Genomic DNA, 20319 nt, shown 5'->3' on the forward strand with positions numbered 1-20319 from the left:
TACTGAGGTCCAGGAGTCCTTGCAAAGAAAAATGAGGTGGCTGCATTTCAAGCTTGACTTTATAGTCAATAGCTATCCTTATTGTGTCATTTCATAATATATACATGAATCAAATCATCACATTGTATACCTTACACTTACACAATGTTATATGCCAATTACATCTCAACACAGCTGGTAAAAATGGTGCACGAAACCTGATTTCATGACTGTCAGGGATTATTATGGTTGTTATTTTACATGTGGCCTGAACAGTGATCACGCTGTCCTCGTGGGAAATAGTTCAGAAAAAAAAACACCCGTATTAAAGTCAGTTTTTTACAACTCATTGTAATGTAATCCAGCTCAATTCCATGTCATTTCACTCTGTGACAGCCCCTGTTTCTACTCCAGGGCAGTGACCGCCTCCCAGGATTGTTGAGATTATTACATGATTTTAAAGAGGATCTTATGTGCAGAGGACGCCCTTTATCATGCTGAAATGCAAACTATTCTATTGACAAGAGGGAGCTAGACAGAACATCTTTAAGGTCATTTCACATTTGAATACCCTAGGAGGCCATGAGATATGTACTGAGGACTTGCAATAAGTGTGGCACGTGTGAGCCTGGCAGAGCACACCTGCTTGGAAAGTGGCAGGTGAAAGCTCAAGTCCTACCCCTGGGACAAGGGATCTCATCCCCTCCAGGTCCCTTCATTTCCGTGTTGGGATCTATTGGTTGCCTTTTTCTCTGTTGGACTCCATTGACGAGGATTCTGCTCCTTGTGATTCTCCTAGAAACCAGCTTTAAATGAACAAAAGAACTTTGACCACACCTGCAATAGAATAATGGAAGAATTTTAAAATCTAATTTAGACTGTAGTAGAGGAAGTATAAAAACAATAAATTACTGTGCTAAATATCTATATTGCTTTTTTTCCCCTACATGTATACCCATAGTCTGTTTTTGAATTTTTCAGTGATTGTTATGTACTATATGCTAGGCTTATAGGACTCTTTCTTTTCTTTCATCCCTCCCTCCCTCTGTCCCTCCCTTCCTCTTTTCCTTTTTTCTGTTCAGTCAATATGTCATTTTCTTGGTTCATTTGAAATGAGGAAGTAAACCTTATCAATAACTGAAACTTGAGACTTTACATACTCTTTGCTTTCAATTTAAGCATTTTGTTTTCATGAAGACAACTATTTCAGCCCTTCTGTTTTGCTGTTTCTAATGTATTCTAGATTAAAACACCAGAACATTGATTAGATTGAATTTGCAATAAAGTCAAGGGCTCGGAATGAGGGTCCAGTTGCTCCTCCTTGAGGAAAACCTCACCCTTGAAGAGCGAAGCTCAGTTACATTGCTTTTGGCTCTGGGACACCTTTTGTTGCTCACTTTCTGATGCTGAGCGCTGTTCCACTGTGATCAGTGACTTCCAAATATATGAAATGTTAGATCATAAGTTATAGAATTCGAGTGCTGAAGGAACCCCAAGATCATCTGATCCAAGGTCCTCCTCCAAGGTGATGCCCCAACAAGTGAAAGTGACTTCCAAGGTCACTGAACTCACAGCTCACCAGAACAAACACTTGCACCTCCAGGGAGAATCAAACACTTGCACCCGAGAACAGGGCTGAGCTCTCACCCAGGCAGACTCTCCTGCTCAGCCTTTATCTCTTTCTGGCCCAGTCAGATTAAGTTCAACCAAATTAAAAAGGAAAACCCAAATGTTAGTAAGACTTCTGGGTGTAAAATCATGAGCTAAATGATTTCATTCTAAGTATGCTGAATAAATAAATAAATTTTCAACATTTGACTTCAAGTTTTTCAGAAATGTATTTCAAAATATGAGTAGCAAAGATATTTTTACACAACATGGCCTTGGCATAGTTGGGCTTATAGAGTGTAGTTAAGGATCCTTAAAACAAATATTTATTTGTTTCAATCACAGTTATCGGTGAAGCATGGCCTGAGATATCAGCATGAACCAGCATGAATATCAGAAACTCTACACTGTAGTAAGCTTTTCCCACTCTGCAAATTTACTCAGCAGGGTAGAAACCTTGTTTTATTTATATGTATTTCTCCACTACTAGCTGAGTCTGTATCCCAAGAAAGGTCCTCAGAAAAAGATTGTGGTGTGATGGATGAAAGATGGATGGATGTGGATGGATGGATGGATGGATGGATGGAAGGGTGATGGATGGATGGATTGAATGATGGATAGATGGATGGGTAGGTCTTCTCAGTTCTGTGAGCGGACTGGAAATGGTTATTCTAGATGATAATTCCATGACTATGTATATCCCACAGAGATGATAATTAAATTTTGAGATGTGGTGCACATTTTTTCATGGACCCATATTAGTAGGAAAAATAATAAAAAGAAAGGATTGGAAAGTCTCACAATGCCCAACTTGTGCTTCTCCTGGCCACCCAGAGCGTACTTAGCCCTTGGTGGGTGAGGGGTGCTTTCTGGATATGTAGGGACAAGACCAGCTCTAGCACCATGCTTTCTCTTTAGCTTCATCTATCTTTTTCATTCTGACCTTTCCCCCCAGTGTTTCCTGTATAAAAACGGAAGTTTAGGAAATTGAATTTTCTAAACCCCTATGTGTCAATAGATGAGCAGGGCCATGAAAGTTGGCTTTTTGACACGCCAAGGCATTAATATTTTAGATAAATGTCCTGTGTTACAGAAGAGTAAGGACAATTCTAATCTCTGGGCAGTGAAAAACAAGAGCAAATATTACCCGAAGACAAATTAATAATATCACTTGGCCATTGTGTAGAAATTTTATAATTACAAAACACTTTACATATTATCACCTTTCAGTGCTCAGAGGAAGCCAGTATAGTAGACTGATCACGGAGAAACAGCTTGCACAGTATAACACAACCAATAAGCAACGGAATTCGGATTTGAGCCTAGATTTCTGAATGCCAATCTCATCATCTCTCTATCTTCCCAAAGGACTCATTAGTAATCTTCAGGAGGTGTTTTAAGAGGTGACAGCGCCCCCCCCCCCAACATAACACACCCATCCCCCATGTACTGCTCCAAGCTCTTGGTAGAGTCAACATATTGGATTAAGGCATTTTCTATGGAAAACTCTGTAATTGGGAGGTTGCAGGTAGGTTGTCCTTTTTTAAAAAAGATTTTATTGGGGAATTGGGAGAGGGGAACAGTGCTGGGGAATCGGGGGAAGGGACAGACAAGTTGCTGTTGTTTTGTTCTTCAGTCTAGTTGTGGAGGACGTTGCTTCACTGGCCCAAGTTGGCACCATCATTGCGCTCTTCCCGGGCGAGGCAAATCAGTCGCCAGCTTCTGGACGGCCGCTCACTGCGGCTGCTGGCTGCTCATGCTGGCTGTTGGCTACATATGGTAGCCCATGGCAGCCCACAGCAGCAGGGGCTGCAGCCCATACCATTGCTGGCGACTCACAGCAGCCCAGCTCCATGTTGAGCTGTTGTTCAGCATCTTAGCTGTAGAGGGCAGTGTCACTGGCCCTCATATATGGGATCCGAACCGGGACCCTCTGGCATCCCAAGCCAGCTCTTAACCAACGCACCACTTGGCCGGCCCTAGGCTGTCCTTCTTATAACACAATAATTAACATTATGAGATGGTTAATTCTTTGTCTTGGGGGGGGGTGTCCTATGGATTGGAGGAGGTTTAGCAACATCTACCCACTAGATGCCAGCAACACCCTCCAATCAGGACAAAAACTGTGTCCAGACATTGCCAAATGTCCCTTGAGGGGCAAAGATGCTCCCATTTGAAACCCACTGCTTAAACACATGACCACAGGTCTGTTTTGTCAGGTCAGCATCCATCACCATAGATTTCAGGGCTCTGGAAGACTGGAGGGCAGAGATAAAAAATTTGGAGTTTAAAGAGTTAAAAGAAACTCTAGCTTCTAAAACACACAGAGAGCAAATATAGGAGATGGGACAATTTAGAAAAATATCAAAATGCTTTAAAAAAATAAAAACCCAAATTTTACAGCTAGAGTGGAAGGTTTAAAATGGACTTTCAGCCTTAAGTTTTAGCATTGTGTCTATCTCCTGCAGGATTGCTGCAGCTGCTCTGGTGTCAGACGTGAAGGTAATGTGAGAATAAGAGGCTCTAACTGTGGTCTCCAGGAGCCCAGAGCCAGTTGGGCATGAGGCTTACGTAGGTTTCCACCCCCATCCTTCTCCCTGTGGCCGACCATGTTATGTCTGAGGCCTATGACACTCATTTCCTTCCAGATTATAGGCTACCTTTCCAGAATGGCTTCCAGCACGTGGTTTGTAACAGAATTTTGGAGTCTTCTCCTCCTCCTTCATCTTCTTCTCTTTAAAGAATATCTTCTACTAGCCAACAAGTATGAGTTGGAAATCTCGTTTGTTTTTGAGAACCGTGCAAGATCATGTGCGGAAAAAACAGGAAAAGCTCTCAGGAGCTAGATAAGTTCATAGTAGGGTGACCCTATAATTTATTGTCCAAACTAGGGCACTTTCAAGAGTGACAGGGGATGCTCTTACGATTATGCTGCTGAGACGACAGGCGTAACCCAGAACTGCCATGGGCTAAGTGAGACAAAGTGTCACTCTGGTTCTCCGTGGCTCTTCCATGCTGTAATAAACCATCCTGTCAAGATGTGACAGCTCTGTCCTCTGGGACAACACGGATAATGAGGCATAATGTTAACAATAACAAGCGCTGTGCTGAGTATGAGACGAACATTCTGATTCCAAACTCACGATGACAGTGGTCCCATTTTAACAGTCCCGCTGTCCGAGATGAAAAACTCAGGCAAGATCACACAGTTAATACAAGCTAGAGTGGGGTTTAAATCAGGCAGCATGACCCAAGAACCCACCCATTTCTCCATGGCATTATTCCTGTTGGTTTGCGTCATGCTCTTACTGACTTGCAAGCTGCTCTAGCCCTGTTGCACCCCTGCCTCCTAATTTAGGCCTGTTCCGCTGTGGCATCCTTCTTGGAGCCTAAATGTACGTTTACAAGAAACTGAACAAAGCCAGGCAGATTAAGGCAGGTTTGGGGCTATTCTTACGTGAGGAGGAAGAGCTGTTGGAAGAGAAAGCAGGACGAAGGGGGCTTTGGTTCATCATAAGTGTATCCTATGATCTGAATATTTATATGTCACAATCCCAAGGGCTCTACTGAAAGGAGAGACCTTCAGAGAAAGAGAGGATCTCTGTGGAAACGAGTCCATTCATTCTGGAAAAATAGCAAAAACAACAAACCATTAAATTGTTTATTTATGAGCCCTTGGGATTCTCTTCGTCATCCCTGAGACAACCTGCTTCATGATTCTTTGTAATATATGGTAGGAAAACTCTAGAATTACCGAACCTCTTGAGTATCAGCACTTTTGCTTTTGCCTCCCGTCCCTGAATTTGTCACCTCTGTTTAACCCTCCTTGGTATTTAAATAGCTAATCTGGTTCTGGCTGCCCAGTTAACAATGTGCAAATCTCTAAGTGACTTCACAGTGACCTTCACAACTCTATTTATTTGGTATTTCCTTTGTGTTCCTTCATATGAACCGACTTGCCCTTTGCTAATAATTAAATGTATTTGCTGAAGTAGTCACCAAAGTCAGTCGATAAGAATTTCTGTGAACCGCGTGTCTTGTGACATTAGCTTGTCCCACAAAGTATAAAACCAGCTGAGAAAAATATTTTTCAAAATGGGTTCAGATCAATACATATGTGTATGAAAGCATGCATGTATTCATTCACTCAACACATATTTATTGAGCTGCTTCTACCACATACCCAGTCCTGTTCCAGGCAATGACAAACAAAAACCCCAGGCTTCACAGAACCATTATCCTAGGGGAGACAGGTAATAAGTAAGCAAAATATATTCTATGTCATAGGGAAACAACTGCTATGGGGGAAAATAAGGCAGAAAAGGGCGACAGAGTAGAAGCTGTGTTTTAAAATAGGGTGTTTATCCATGTTCATTGCAGCATTACTCATGATAATTAAGATATGAAAACAATCTAAGTGTCCTTTAATGAATGAATGGAAAAAAGAAATGTGAGATATATATCTATATCTATATATCTATATCTATATCTATATCTATATCTATATCTATATCTATATCTATATCTATATCTATATCATCTATCTATATCATCATCTATCTATCTGTGAATATTATTCAGCTGCAAAAGGAAGGGAATCTTGCCATTCGTAACAACATGGATGAACCCGGAGAACATTATGCTAAGTGGAATAAGCCAGATGCAGAAAGACACATACTGCACACTGCATGCTCTCATTTACATGTGGAATCCAAAATAGTCAAATCAGAAAAACAGAGTAGAATGGAGGTTAGGGTTGGGGGGAGGGGGTCATAGGGAGATGTTAGTCAAGGGTACAAAGTTTCAGTTTTACAAGATGAGTAAGTCCTGGAGATCTAATGTACAATAATGTGACTACAGTTAGCAATATTGTATTGTATATTGCTAAGGAGGTAGATCTTAAGTGCTATCACCATGAAAATAAAACAAAATAGGGTGCTTAGAGAAAATGGCTTATAAAAGACCTCAACAAGGTCAGGGGTGATGGAGGAGGATATAGGGAATGCCCAGGCAGAGGACTACCCAGCAAGTTCTAGAAACAGCAGAGAGGCTGGAGTGTTAGGAGCCACTGAGGCCAGAAAGAGATTGCTGTTCCTGATGTTATGGGCTCTCATACTTGATGTGTAAGAACTTGACTTTATCGTGGTATGAGACAGGAAGCCTTTGAAAGGTTTCAAACATTAAAGTGGCATGGCGGACAGGTGATCTCAAAGGAGGATCATGTGGCTGTGGGGTGGAGAACAGACTGTAGGTGGGCAAGGCAGAAGCAGGAGGACCAATGAGGAGGTGATGGTGGCTTGCACCAGCATGGTAGCAACGGGGGTAGAGAGAAGGGGTTGGATTCTGGATATATTTTAAAAGTGGAAGCAATAGAATTTACTGGCCAGTTGGATGTGGGGTGTGAAAGAATGGAGCCCATTAAGATTTTCAGTATGTGCATGTGTGTGTGCTTACACACGAGTGTATGTATGGCTGTATACAGCTTAGCATTATCCAAAGATATCAGGTTTAATTGTTTATTTTTCCGTCGCCCCAAAGCCCTTAGAAGGAAGAGAATGCCTCAGTCTTACTCATTGCTGTGTGCTCAGTGTCTAAACCAGCGGTTCTCAACCTGTGGGTTGCGACCCCTTTGGGGGTCGAACGATCCTTTCACAGGGGTCACCGGGTACTCGTATGTGGGCGTATCTGCATGTGGGCTTGGAGATGGATAGAGGAGCGGTGTCTCGGTTCCTAAGACCATCGAAAATACGTGTTTTCCGATGGTCTTAGGCGACCCCTGTGAAATGTTGAGAACCGCTGGTCTAAACAGTCCATCTCTCTTCCTCTCCCCCCTCCCCTGCTCTCTCAAAATTGGAGGAAGTGTTTATTGTGGATAACGGGATTAGAGAATAATTGTAAGGAACTCTGTTGCTTTCTGTCTTCCCTATTTTCAGCATTGAGCCTGTAATCATTTTATAATCACACATTTTGTTTAATTACAGGAAATGAAAGACATTTTCAGAATTGTATGACGTAAAAATACACTGTGCACTTATATGGTAGAAAGTTTGCGAACTTAATTCTCCCACCCCCGTAAAAAACCCGCTTCTTAAGACTATGATTGAAAAGTGAAAGATTCTACATTTTATGTTCTAGATGGAATGAAGTTATTTGGAGAGCCGATGTCAATGTGAGTAAATGAACCTAAACAGTATAAAAGGATAAACCCTATAGAATCAATCAGCCTTGTGTGATCTGCAGGACCAGTTGCCAGGACTGAACAGTCTTTATTCATATTTTTCTACAAGGACGCTCGCTGCCCCGGGGCCAGCTTCAGTCAGCCAGTCAACTGTACCAGGCCTGCACTCACTAGTTAATCATCTCTTGACTGGATTCGAAAGGAGGCTTTTCCAGAGATTCCAGCTTTCCCACACCCAGGACATTTCTGTCCGCTTTGCCTGAGTTAACGTTTATGGAATATTACTACTCACGTAGGTAGGGGCCTTTCATTTAGTTCTTTGTAAAAGAAGCGCATTGGAGACAGCTGGTTTGTTATTAAGCACAAACTTACAGGTGTATCTAATCTCAGATGTTTCCGAGCTGTAAATCAACTAGGGACTCTTCAAGGGGTCCCAGGACCACTGTCCCTTATACACGTTCGGAAATCCACAGCACTCTGAAACGGCAAGCTTTTTGAGGAACTCATCTGGAAGCAAAACCCGACTGACTAGAACTCATTTGGTGGTGAACTTGAACTGGGGACCCTGACGCTATGTGGGATTTTTTACGTGTCCCACCCTAATGGGAACCTGCGTCACTGCAGAAATGTGAGTGTGTTTGATCACAGGGTGGGGTGCAGTGTTACATAACATACGCTATACGCACTCAGCCATCTTTCTAAGGATTTTTCTAAGAATTCTTTTCCTCTGAAACACATCTGGCCTCACGGGGTTGGCGTAAGGGCCTGTAAGCCTGTGCTGTATTTGCTGCTTGGAGCTGAATACTCTGGCTCCATCTTTCCTTAAGAAATAAGGCTGAAGGCTGTTTTCTTGCCTGTGAGGACAGCAGGATTCCTTTGCTAGGCGACTGGAGCTTCCGCAGAGCAGGATCTGGGTCTGACATGTCTGTCTAGCTCATGTATGCGAGTGCCATGTTTGAGTAGACACTGCTATGTGATAATGAAGCTTCTGGCGGGTTCTTTCCCAGATAAGGCACAATCGTGGAGGAAGGTAGCATGAAGCTGGGTGACACTGGGCTCCTGTCTTGTCACCCATCCGTGAAAAGTAGGAGACATCCTGGTGATTGGCCAAATGTGGTCAAAGATGCCCCTGATCTTTTAGTGACAGCGGAGACCTCTGTGCACACAGTAGGCTGCTGTGTCTCAGGGAAGCCTCAAAACCATTAAGAACCTGACAACTCAAGTCAGTCTTCAGTTGGGACCCCTGTTCCACCACAGGGAACTGTGCCACCTTGGGCAACCAGTTGCTCACTGTAACCCACATGATCCAGCCTGGCCCGCAACAAACGTACTACATGATTTTTATCATAACTTCCCTTTTTAGGGATAAAGGTGTCCAAGCCCTTAACACACAGTTTTGAGACAGAAGCCTTGGTCATGGGTTTAGAAAATCTAGGAGAATTTGCAGAATATAGAGACTTAGACTTTAGAGACCAGGGAGAGAAAGAATAGAACCTTCTCTCAGTGCAGGATCCCTAGTACTTGTCAGGTCTGGAGAGGGGGACCCTCATGCACAACACAGCCCATCTCTAGTCAGAGTAGCTCAACTGGCCCTTCTTGCTTCTATTATATTGGGGCCGCTGGAACGTCTCCGGAGGGCCTTGCAACATTGGAAGGTGGCCGTGTGGCTTCTCCTTCTCATTTCTTCCAGGATTTACCACCCTTGAGCTTGGACACTGAGGCAACTGCAGTTGGGTTCCAGCTGAGAGGCTGAAGGCTTGCTCCTGGGGCCAAGCGGGGATTAGGTATTTGCATGTGGGGTGTGTTTTTTTTTGGGTGATTTAAATGTCTCTGGAACTTAAAGCGGTTCCAGAAAACACCCAAGTGGCCAGTAGGACCAGGATCTTTTCACTGGAATCCACAAGGGCCTTGAGAAAGGCTGTCATTGGCCAGGCTCCCAGGTCACCCAAGCCGGGGGACAAGAGGGAGGTACAAACCCCGCCCAAGCCCCAGAGGGATGGAGTTGGCGCTGAGGCCTTCTTGTCAGCACAGGACGGCTGGCCTCGCACTTCAAAGAGGGCAGGAGCACAGCGGCCCTCTCCAGCCGCGCGTTGCCCCTCCGCCGCCCGCGAGTTCAGTTGGAATTGGGGTCCAGGTGGGAAGCAGACGTAGAACCGGGAAGAAGCACCGGCGGTGGAGGAAGAGGGCAGAGAGGTTAAACCCAGGAGAAGGGGAGCAGTGTCTTGGGCCCAGCGGATTTCGCCCCCCGCGTCCAGCGCACAGTGCCCGGGCCGCCAAGGCCCGAGCGGGGCGTCCTCCCTGAGGGGGCGCAGTGGCCCCTGGTCTTCTGCCCCTCGCCCAGCGCCACCTGCCCCCGCGAGCAGCGCAAAAGGAAAGATCTCCGGTCAAGGACAGAGATCTGCGGCCATGGCCGAGGCAGCAGAGCCGGAGGGGGGCGCCCCGGGTCCGCAGGGGCTGTCCGAGGGCCCGGCGCTTCTGGCCGAGAGACCCGGCGAGCTGGGGGACGTGGGCGGGCAGGCGAAAGGGGAGGAGGCGAGCGAGGGGGCCCCGGAAGCGCCGAGGGGTGAGGGGGCAGGCGTAGCCGCGACGGCCGCGGGGAAAGAGGGGGAAGGCGGCGGGCGGGACGGAGGGCGCACGGGCGAGCGGGCGCCAGGCGCCGGCGGCGAACCCGGGGCCGTGACGCCAGGCGCGAGCGGAGCGCAGGGTGAGCAGGAGGCCGAGCAGGGCGCCGAGCAGGGCGCCGAGGCCCCCCAGGGAGGGGCGGTGGCGAACAGCGCAGAGCAGGCGGAGGAGGCGCGCTCTGGGCGCCCCTCGCAGGGAGAGGCCCCGGGGGAGACTCAGGGGGAGGTAGGGGGCCCCGCGGACCGCCAGGCGGAGAAGGAGGCGGAGAGCGGGTGTGAGGAACCGGGAAGCAGCGCGCCCGGGGCGCCGGCGGCCAGCATGGAGGAAGAGGTGTCGGCGGGAGGGGCGCCCAGGGCCGGAGGGGACCGCAGCCCCCTGCCCCAGGTGGAGGCGACCGAGGCCGCCGCGGAGGAAGGCGCAGGGTGCAGCCCCGGGGAGCTCTCGGGGGAGCCTCCGGGTGCAGGCTTGGGCGCCGCGGAGGCGGCGGGGAGCCTGGTGGGAGAAGGGTCAGAGGAAGCGGCCCCTGGGGACGCGACGGCAGATGCAGGCGAGGACGGGGACCAGGGGGGACCCCAGGAACAGGTGGAGGAGGCAGAGGAGGAGAGGCGAGAGCGCGGCCGGGAGGGAGCGGGCGAGGAGGTCGCAGCCGAGGGCGAGGAGGAGCGCCCCGAGGGCAGCGCGGATGCGGAGGCGATCGCACAGACCGGGGCCGCGGAGCCGGAGGCCGAGCTCAGCAACCACCTGGCGGAGGAGGGCAGCGCCGAGGGCGCAGACGACGCGGCGCGCTTGAACGGCCGCGGGGAGGACGGCGAGGTGTCCGAGGAGGGGACTCCGGGGCCGGAGCACGACATCACCCTCTTCGTGAAGGTAAAGCCCCCTTCCCCTAACTCTTACGACGCCCCCTCGCGTCCTCAGTCTTGGTCTTCTCAGGTCCGAGAGGGGAGATAAGGACCCTGCTCTAGGCGTCCTGATGGTCACCAAGCGCGTTTATCCGCGGGAGGGAGGCGGGACAGCCAGGGTTTTATGGAGAAGAGTTAAAGGAACGTTATGGGGAAGACATAATGGTTTGGAAGCTAAGAGGTTGGGGTGGGGCTGGTGGGAAGAAGGGATGCAGGGCCATCATCCCATTGTCCTTTGTCCTGAAAATCCTAACTGGCCCTTCTAGTCAGGAGGTTATTCAAAGAATGAACTTTAAAAAAAAAATGCGACAAATCCTGTTGATGTTCAAAATAATTTCTGCCAGGAGTGAAAAAATGCAAGCAGGTAGGTTGTAATGTGAGAAGAATCCGGGACTCCAATCCCAGAGGCCCAGAGCATCTGGCCCATGTTTTCAGCTCTCACAGGGTATCTACTTTGGTAGAATCTATAAGGTATGTTCGGGAGGAAGTTTAGTTAAATATTATAATATTTATTCAACATCTTAACATTCATTTCGGAAGAAGGCAAGTGCTGGGGACTTGCCCAGCGTCTGCTTTTCTGTAATATTTTCAACCTTCAAATGGGAGGAGAGCAATGATTTTGTACAAGAATCGTAAGAGACACAGTTGAGGAAAGTTTCAGTTGAAACAGGCATTTCTACAAGGCATTAACAATGAGGGACGAGACCGGTGGCAGCTCACACCAGGACCTTTGTTAAAAAAAGCCCTGTTGAAAAGACCTTTAGCCAGACCAGGAAAGGGGCAGATAATAAGGTCAAGAATGTGTATTCCATGTTGATTCATAATCCTTCCAAAATACTTTAGGCTTATAGAAGCCAGTTATGACCTACACCTCCTTGACTGAAATGTAAGCAAGTTCCAATAAGCAAAAAAGAGAGAGAAATGTTCCCAACGTGATTAACATCAGAATTTCAAGAATTGTTTGCATGGCGAGGAGGTTAGGGAGAAGGGGCAAGCATTGGTTTCATCACTAGTGAAAAGGTGCTGTTTGGAGCACTTTTTTTAAGACCCTGGGACATTTTAAGGTTCTGCATTGGGACGTAACCTGAGGACAGAACCCTTAGGAAGGCCACTGAGAGCTGGAAGTCTGCAGGGAAGTTAGGGGAGGAGAGAAGCCCAAGCATAGCGCGGCTGTGTGAGCCCCAGATCTGCTCCTTGGTTTAAGAAATTGCTATTACTCTGGTTACATGGTTACCTGATTCCAGCCTCTTGTTACAGTTTTGAAATACAGTGACAGCTTCCCAACTAGTCTTCCTGCTTCCAGCCTCTGCTCTCTCCGATCTAGTCCCTTCGTGATGGCCAGTGAGCTAGGAAAAAAGATCTAGTCATTTTGTTTCTTAGTCTAAAGTTCTTCAGTTGTTTATTGCACAATTTCAGATAAATCCACACTCCTTAGCCAGGCCACAAGGCTCTTCATAATCTTATTTCTGCCTCCTTGGTATTGTCTGCGTGTCCCCACCCTTTGTCACTCATGGTACCATTATGCCAGCTGTATTAAGCTACTTAACTGTCTCTTGAGACAACACCTTTTTTTTCCTGCCTTGAAAGTGTGACTCACCCCCCCCCACACGCCCCCTGCTGTATGTTCAAGACACAGAGCAAGATCATTCCTAAGGCAGTGAATTCCACAGCTTCTCCCCTTCAAATCTTGTATTTTCATCTCCCCACTGCCAGCTCCCCAACTCCAGTCTGGGTTGGCTGTCTCTCTCTTGAACCTCCACTCACACATGGGAATAACCTCTGTGCTCTGTCTCTTCTCTTGACTGTGAAATTCGTTTTATATGTCTGGTGTGGAGCACAGGTCTGCAACACGATGAAGGTTTGAATAGGTGGTTTGCCTGCTTGAGGTAATTTACTGTGATCGATAGCACGGACCTTAGAGCTACTGGGCCTGGGATCAAATTCTGGCTTTGCTGCTTTCTTGCTGTGTGACCTTGGGCAAGTTACTTAATCTTTCTGTGCCTTTCTTACTTATGAATACAATGGGGACAAAAATAGTACCTACCCAGCGAGGTTGTTGCCCGGATTCAAGAATGAGATTATATAAAGCCCTCAGAACACTACCTGGCTTGAAATAAGCGTAGTACAAGTGGGGCGTCTTGTCACATTGCTCAGCTCCCATAAACTTTCATTGGTTTTGCTCAGAAAAAATCCCCTTTCTATTTCATTTATTTATTTATTTATTTATTTATTTATTTAGTTAGTTAGTTAGTTAGTTATTTTAGGGCAAATCCCTCTAGGTACGCAAATACCTCCATTCTCTGGGGATAAGAATATAATGAAAAGTTAAAACAAGTTGTTTTCTCAGATTCTGCTTAGGAGTGGTTTGTGTAGGCAGAGGCATCAGGCATATATCATGGACAGCTTATTTAAAATATTTTACTCTGATGATTGGCTTGGTGATCAGTTGATCAATCGTTGTACTTTTTTTTTTTTTCTTTAAGGAAAGAAACAGATCTCCAGAGAGTGAGATTGATTTTCAAGCAAATGCTGCTTGATCCAACTTCTGAGGGTCACTTAAGATGTGTCTCATCTTATTTCTAAAGCTTATCACTTTCTTCTTATCTTACTAATCTTTCTCTTTAAAAACAAGACAAAAGGCCCCAGAGCAAAAAACAAGCAAAAACCCATTAGACTCTTAGACCTTTTGAGTTGGTAATTCTTGATTTTAAATCCTTCAGTTCCTTCAGAATAGGGTTTCCTTGCCAGATTTAGCTTTTCTAGGTTCCTTCTTTGGGCTTCAGTTATATTTGGACTCTATTCCATAATGGACATCTGATCTCCTGGGTTTTATAGACATGTGCAGGCAGGTGTGTTGTGGTGGGTTTTCTGTACCATCACTGGAGTGTGGAATTCCCAGAGCTGTGCTTTAAGGAGAGTGTCACAATGTCTCCCTCAGACATCCTTCCAGCCTTCATATGACAGCCTAGTAAACACAATTTGAGATTAGTTAGCCCATATTCTATTTGTGAACTTTAAATTTTTACGTTTCTCCCTATTTTAAAAATTAAATATATTGGTTTTAAGTATACCACAAGCTTAACAACATACAAGTATGACCCAGTAACATGTAATAATAACATCTGCTTCTAATTTTAGCTACCTGATGGTTTATATTCCCCATCTTAGAGTCATCTTATTAATTTGTCATTTGTTTTGTCCTATAAATATGTAAGAATATATTCTTGGATATAAATGAACCAGGAACGTATAGACCAGGCCAATGAAAGCTTCCTTGAATCATTGTATGGTAAGTTAATTGTTGATCGTGCTAATTTTTAGTTTTCTTTTCTCTTCTCAAAGAAATGTTAATTTGTCATCAAATTATAGGGTAACCCTGCAATATGTTTAGTAAGAGAGGTTTTTTTCTTCTTTACTCATAACAACAAAGGATAACAACGTAATAACATACCAGCGTAATAGCAACTAACGACAAAGCAAATACTAATGACAAAGAATGAAGTAAGGACTCTAGTAGCTGTGGGGATTTGGTCACTAAGGAAGTCTCACTTACTGGGTTGGTTCTTCTGATTCAGCATTTATACTTTCAGGCAGGATCTAGGGGTGGGACAGTCTGATATATGGGTTTCCTGGCAAATTTCTCATGGCTTACAAAGCCTCAATATGACTAGTAACTAATCCTGGGCCAGAGTCTAAGAATTTCTTAAATAATGTTTTGGACACCATACATTCAACTATTAATATTCAGCTACTGTTGAACTTGAAAACTTGCATTTGCCATCACCCTTGGGCTCTCCAGAGAGCTGAATCTGAGGCTAGAACAAGTAAAACTCAAGAAAGACATGGCCCTTGAATAATTGTCACTCAGAAATGCCTCCCACAATCAATCAATCAAACAATCAAGCCACCCAAGCTTTGTCACACCAGGTGGCAGGATGAGAGTGAGTTGGGAATCTGTTGGGACCAGCATCTAATTGACCTGTGGTAGACCAGTAGGCTGCAGCTCCCTAGCTCTGCTCATTGTACTGGGAGAGGGCGTGTTGAGATCTGTTTTGTGGAGCTTGGCCTCTGAGGAGCTTGAAAGGGAGATGCGATTTTCATAACTATGTGTAGACTATGTATTCTGAAGGGACACAAGCAAAGATGCACTTCTGCAACTTCAATTATCCCCCTAAAATGACATTTTTTGTCATTTGTTTCCTGAGGGTTGGTTCTATACAACTTGCTTACACACTACCTGTATGAAATTTGTAGAGGGCTAGTTGGGGTGGAAACTGAGGCAGAAGATCATGTTTTGCTAACCTCTTGCACACACGTTCACATTATAGCACATGCACACTGAGGAGAGACACACAGTATGCTCACCCCTGACATAGCAGTGGGCTATGGTAAGCCGTCAATCAGCGCTTTTTGGTGATGATATAGGTAAATAACCAGATGGATGGATGATTGGTTCAAGGTGACTTGGCTAGTGAGAAGCTAGGTGCAAGTCCTGTTTCCCACTGTCCCAGTCCAGTGTCCCTTTTGAAAGGGCCAGAGCCACTCTTTTCCATGGCAACAACTTGGCAGCAGGGCTACATGATGCTGGAATCCTGTGGGGTTATGGAGGTTTGTGGCTCTGCCCTGTCCTGTGTGCAGATGCCACAGCCCCTATTAGGGCTGAGGGGTTGTGAGTGCTGGACTCATGGGGGTAAGTGAGCCATTGAGCTAACCTTCAGCATGAGCTCCTCCTCATAGCAGGCCCCCTTTAAATCCTTGGTTTCCCATGGCCAGCTGTGCTCCATTGGGTCCACTAAGATATCTTACCTCCTTGAGAATCTGAAAATCTGCAAGAAGCCTTCAGAAATACCACACGGGGTCCTTTAAGCAAGTAAATTTACCCTTTTGTTTCAGATACATAGAAAAATAAAATCCGGAGTTTGAAGGAATATGTAAAATTCAAAGCTCTGATCCATGCTTTAAGTTCACGTGGATCATAATGCTGTAGATCAGTCTGCTAACTCAATACCTGTGGATTTGTCACCTATTGTGTGTCATGCACTGGGCCAGCGTCTGCGGACACAGTGTCAAACAAGACTGACAGGGCTCCTACCCTCATAGAACTTACCGTCTAGTATAGAGGACAGAAGTTGAGCCATGTATTATATCAAGTGGCTGGAACATCGTCACTGTGCTGAAAGCTTGCCGCAGCAGGGACCGTATAGCTTTGCTCAGTGTTGTTCTCCCAGCACCCAGGACAGGGTCTGGCATATAACAGGCAACCAGTTAATGAAGGTAGTAAAGGAAGGTAGTAATGAAAGTGGTAATGAAGGTAGGCGGGAGCGAAGATGAGAAGGAGGCCATAGGAGTATGTAGCAAAAAGACTTGCAGATACTGTGATAGTCACTAAGTCGTAATTGATTTAATTGTGTTTGGGGATACACAGAGAGTAAGACCCTTTGATAATCCCTGGTACAAATTCTTCAAGAGTTTCTGAAATAGGCTGGCTTTGCTATAGCCATTCTCTGAGCTCCTGTACTATTCAGCAATAAATAAATAAATAAATAAATAAATAAATAAATAAATAAATAAATAAATAAATAAAGTTCTCTCTGAGAGTTGAGGAGGCAGGTGTTTAAAGCTCCTAAACCTTGCCTCTTCCATCATGAATTTCCTCGGCTCTTTTTCCGACAGAGTGGTGATTCTGTACCTGGGCATGGTTGGAGGAGACATTTTCTCCACAATGTAGACAGTTTCTGAAAGATATTGACATGTTTTCTGGCAACCCAGCGTCCTCCCCATAGAGAGACAGTGTCCAGTTCCATCTTTGGCTGGAGCCCATGAAGCCTAAAATATTTCCTATCAGTCCCCTTTGAAAAAGTGTGCTGACTCCTAATTTAAACCTACTTTGATTCATCATCTGGGGCTCGATACATTGCCTTAGGCACAAAGTTGTTTTATTTAGCAAAGAAAAAGGGGAATTAGCAGTATCTATCACAGTAAGAAATATTTAAGACAGTAAATGTCTTATATACGAGTATATTGTTAGAATTTTTTTTTTTTTTGCCTGTGAAGTCCATAATCTTGATTTAGGTAAGGTTGAAATTAAGTAGAGATTAAACATATTTATACATAGTTTGGACATTTATGTAGTCCATGAGATTCCTTTGTAAAATGTACTTACTGATTTTTTAAAAGGCAGTACATTAGGGTAATAAAACCTTTGTGAATATAAAAATACACAATACAATGAAAAGTAAGTCATCTTCCACCCCTGAGGCCCAGCCTCTCAGTTTTTCTCCCTAGAGACAACCTCTAAATATCTTCCCAGAGGTATTCTGTGCATAGTCAAGCATTTATGTAAATATCCTCACTGAGTTATCTACTGCTATGTAACAAATTACTCCAAGACTTAGCATCTTGAAACAACAAACATTTACTATTCATAGTTTTTCAGGAATTTGGGAGCAGCTTAGTTGGGTGTTCTGGCTTGAGAGGCTGCGGTCAAGTAGTTGGCAGGGCTGTGGTCTCATCTGAAGGGTTGCTTGGGGCTGGAGGAGCCACTTCCAAGATGGCTGACTCACATATCCGTTGGTTGAAGGCTCAGTTCCTCACCACTTGGACTTTCTCCATGGGGACTGCTTTGGTGTCTTCACAGCATGTCATTTGACTTTCCTCAGAGCAGGGATCCAAGTGAGAAGAAGCCATAATGCCTCTTATGACCTACTCTCAGAAGTAACACACTGTCATTTCTGCCTTATTCTATTCACTAAGTCCAGCTATCAAGAAGAGTAAAATTAAGCTCCACCTTTTAAAGAGAAAGTCAAAGAATTTGTGGATGTTTTAAAAAATATCATGCCCACCTTCCCCGCCCCCCAACCCCCTGCACAAAAAGTAGTACACTGGAAATACATTGGGTTGCATCTTGCTTTCTTAGCAGCATATCTAAGAAATCACATCCTATCGATGCCCGTGGCGCTCTCACATTCTTGATAAAAATTTCATAGTTTTCTAGTGACGGTATTCTACAATCGGTTTCCCACAGATGGATGTTTAGTAATTTCCTCTTGTTAATATGTTAAACGATGCTGTAGTGAATATCCCTCCACAGATGTACAATTATGTATGAAAACCAAATTCTTAGAAATGGGATTGTTAGGGAAAAGAACATGCGATTTTGATGACTTTCACCGAAGTTCCTCTTCAGAGAGGTTATACCAAACAGTGGTCCCCTGACACTATATGAATGCCTTGTTTGCTTCCCCAACTTTCCCTGCTCAATGCATTACTCAACTTTCTGAATCTAAGTGGTGAAAAATGCTATCCATTGTCACATAATTCATATCTCTTTTAGTATGCATGAGATTGAGTATACGTTTATATATTTAAAAACTGTTGGTAACTGTTTTTCTATGTTCTTTACCATTTTTCATATTGCTTTGTAGCCTTAGTCTTTCTGACTTTCATATTAGGAAAATTAAACCTTTGTCTGTGATGTGAGTTGCATATATTTTTAGGGTACTGTTTTGACTACTTGTACTGGAGTAATTTATCCTTTTCGTTTTGGTAATTCCTTGTAATTGATGCATGGGGAAACAAAGCGTAGGCTGTGATAGCACTCTTGGAAACGTCCCCTACATTTACTGGAATCTTTAAATGCTCTGTTTTACTTTATATTCTATAGCTTCTTAAGTCCTGAGGGATTAGGTCTTTCAAGTCTTGCCTTCCTCCCTTTCTTTTTAATTAGCAGGTTACATTTTATCAAACACATATTCTTTCAGGATCCAACTAATTGTTTACATTGTAAGAATACTATTCAAAACGAAGTTTGCAATGCGTAGATAGCAGGATCATTTCATGCCCACACAGCTCCATCATTGATGTTGGCTTGCCATCTACTGAAATGAATTCGAGTCCCACAATTAAAAACCATTGTGAAAAGTTATCATCTGCAATAAAGTGATATCAAAATATTGTTTGCGAGGGCATCTCCTAAACAGATCTTCTGTGTATGCTCCCACATTGTTGAAAGAGTTGACCAAAACTTACAGAGCGTGATGACAAATCCTATTGTTAGAGGTCCAGCGAATTGTGGAAGCCTACTTCTAGCTTATGTTTAATGAGAACTGAAATACACAAATATCAAAGATAGTTTTGAAAGATAATTTTGAAGCTTCTGAGAGGGTAGCTCTATGGAGAAACACAGACTGTGTTGATATATACTTACTCAGTCTGCAAGGGTAAAATCTAATTCTACATATGCCTGCAAGAAATCGTCAGATTTAAAACATTCTCTAATTCCAATTTTTTTCTGGGTTTATGGACTCTACTCCCAAATAACTGTTTCTGTTCCCTTCTGTGATTGGTTGACCACATGAAAGTTGAGTCTTTTGATGTGAGGAAAAGTAAAAGCTACTTTTCAGCCTTCCAAACTACTGAGTGGTATTTTGGACCCAAGTGGCTATTTAAAGCAACTATTTATTAATTACCCGTCATGTATCAGATGGGGCTGGGTAGAACAGTGACAAACAGTATAAACACAGCTTTTCTGGAGCTTTCAGCTAGCAGATGATCCAGAAGCAAACAATTACAATACCATGTGAGAAGGGGAGCACAGGGGTTGCTGGGACAGGTGGGAAAACAGGAGGGTACACTGAGCAGTGACAACCGGGAAGGGGAGATTTGGTCCCTAGATTTCTGAGCGAGGGCTCTGCCCTCTGCTGCATCCCCCTCTACTTGGAAGACGGTGCTGAGCACTGTGGACGGATAAATGGATGATGACAATGTACAAGCATGGCTATTGTATCGGGTGGAAAGAATTGGGTGGTCAGTTTTGAATGATGCATTTTGCAGAATGTAAGTTTTATAATCCCATAAACTCTTTCCACCTAGGCCAGCAATGCCTCGCCAGTCAGGTTGCATTTACAGACACTGGCTTTTGCCTGAGCACAGTAATTGAACAACTGTGAAGGGACTGTGCCCTTAAACGTCATTCTTGCCTTTCCATTTCTATGGCAGGAGACTATGCCAGGAATGTAGGTGAAGACCAAAATG

The 20319-nt window shown here is 44.6% G+C and overlaps 1 protein-coding gene across 1 annotated transcript in view; it reads left to right on the forward strand.

The window, feature by feature from the left end:
• Positions 1 to 9654: 9654 nt before the first annotated feature.
• The window catches only part of CLIC6 (CLIC family member 6), a 56289-nt gene continuing 45624 nt past the window's right edge, over positions 9655 to 20319 (forward strand). The window contains exon 1 of the mRNA XM_019658618.1: positions 9655 to 11254. Coding sequence (XP_019514163.1) covers positions 10172 to 11254 — 1083 coding nt within the window. The 5' untranslated portion in view covers positions 9655 to 10171. The remainder of the gene's footprint in view (positions 11255 to 20319) is intronic.

Source organism: Hipposideros armiger, unplaced genomic scaffold (genome assembly GCF_001890085.2).
Source record: "Hipposideros armiger isolate ML-2016 unplaced genomic scaffold, ASM189008v1 scaffold_285, whole genome shotgun sequence".
Classification (NCBI taxonomy): Eukaryota; Metazoa; Chordata; class Mammalia; order Chiroptera; family Hipposideridae; genus Hipposideros; species Hipposideros armiger.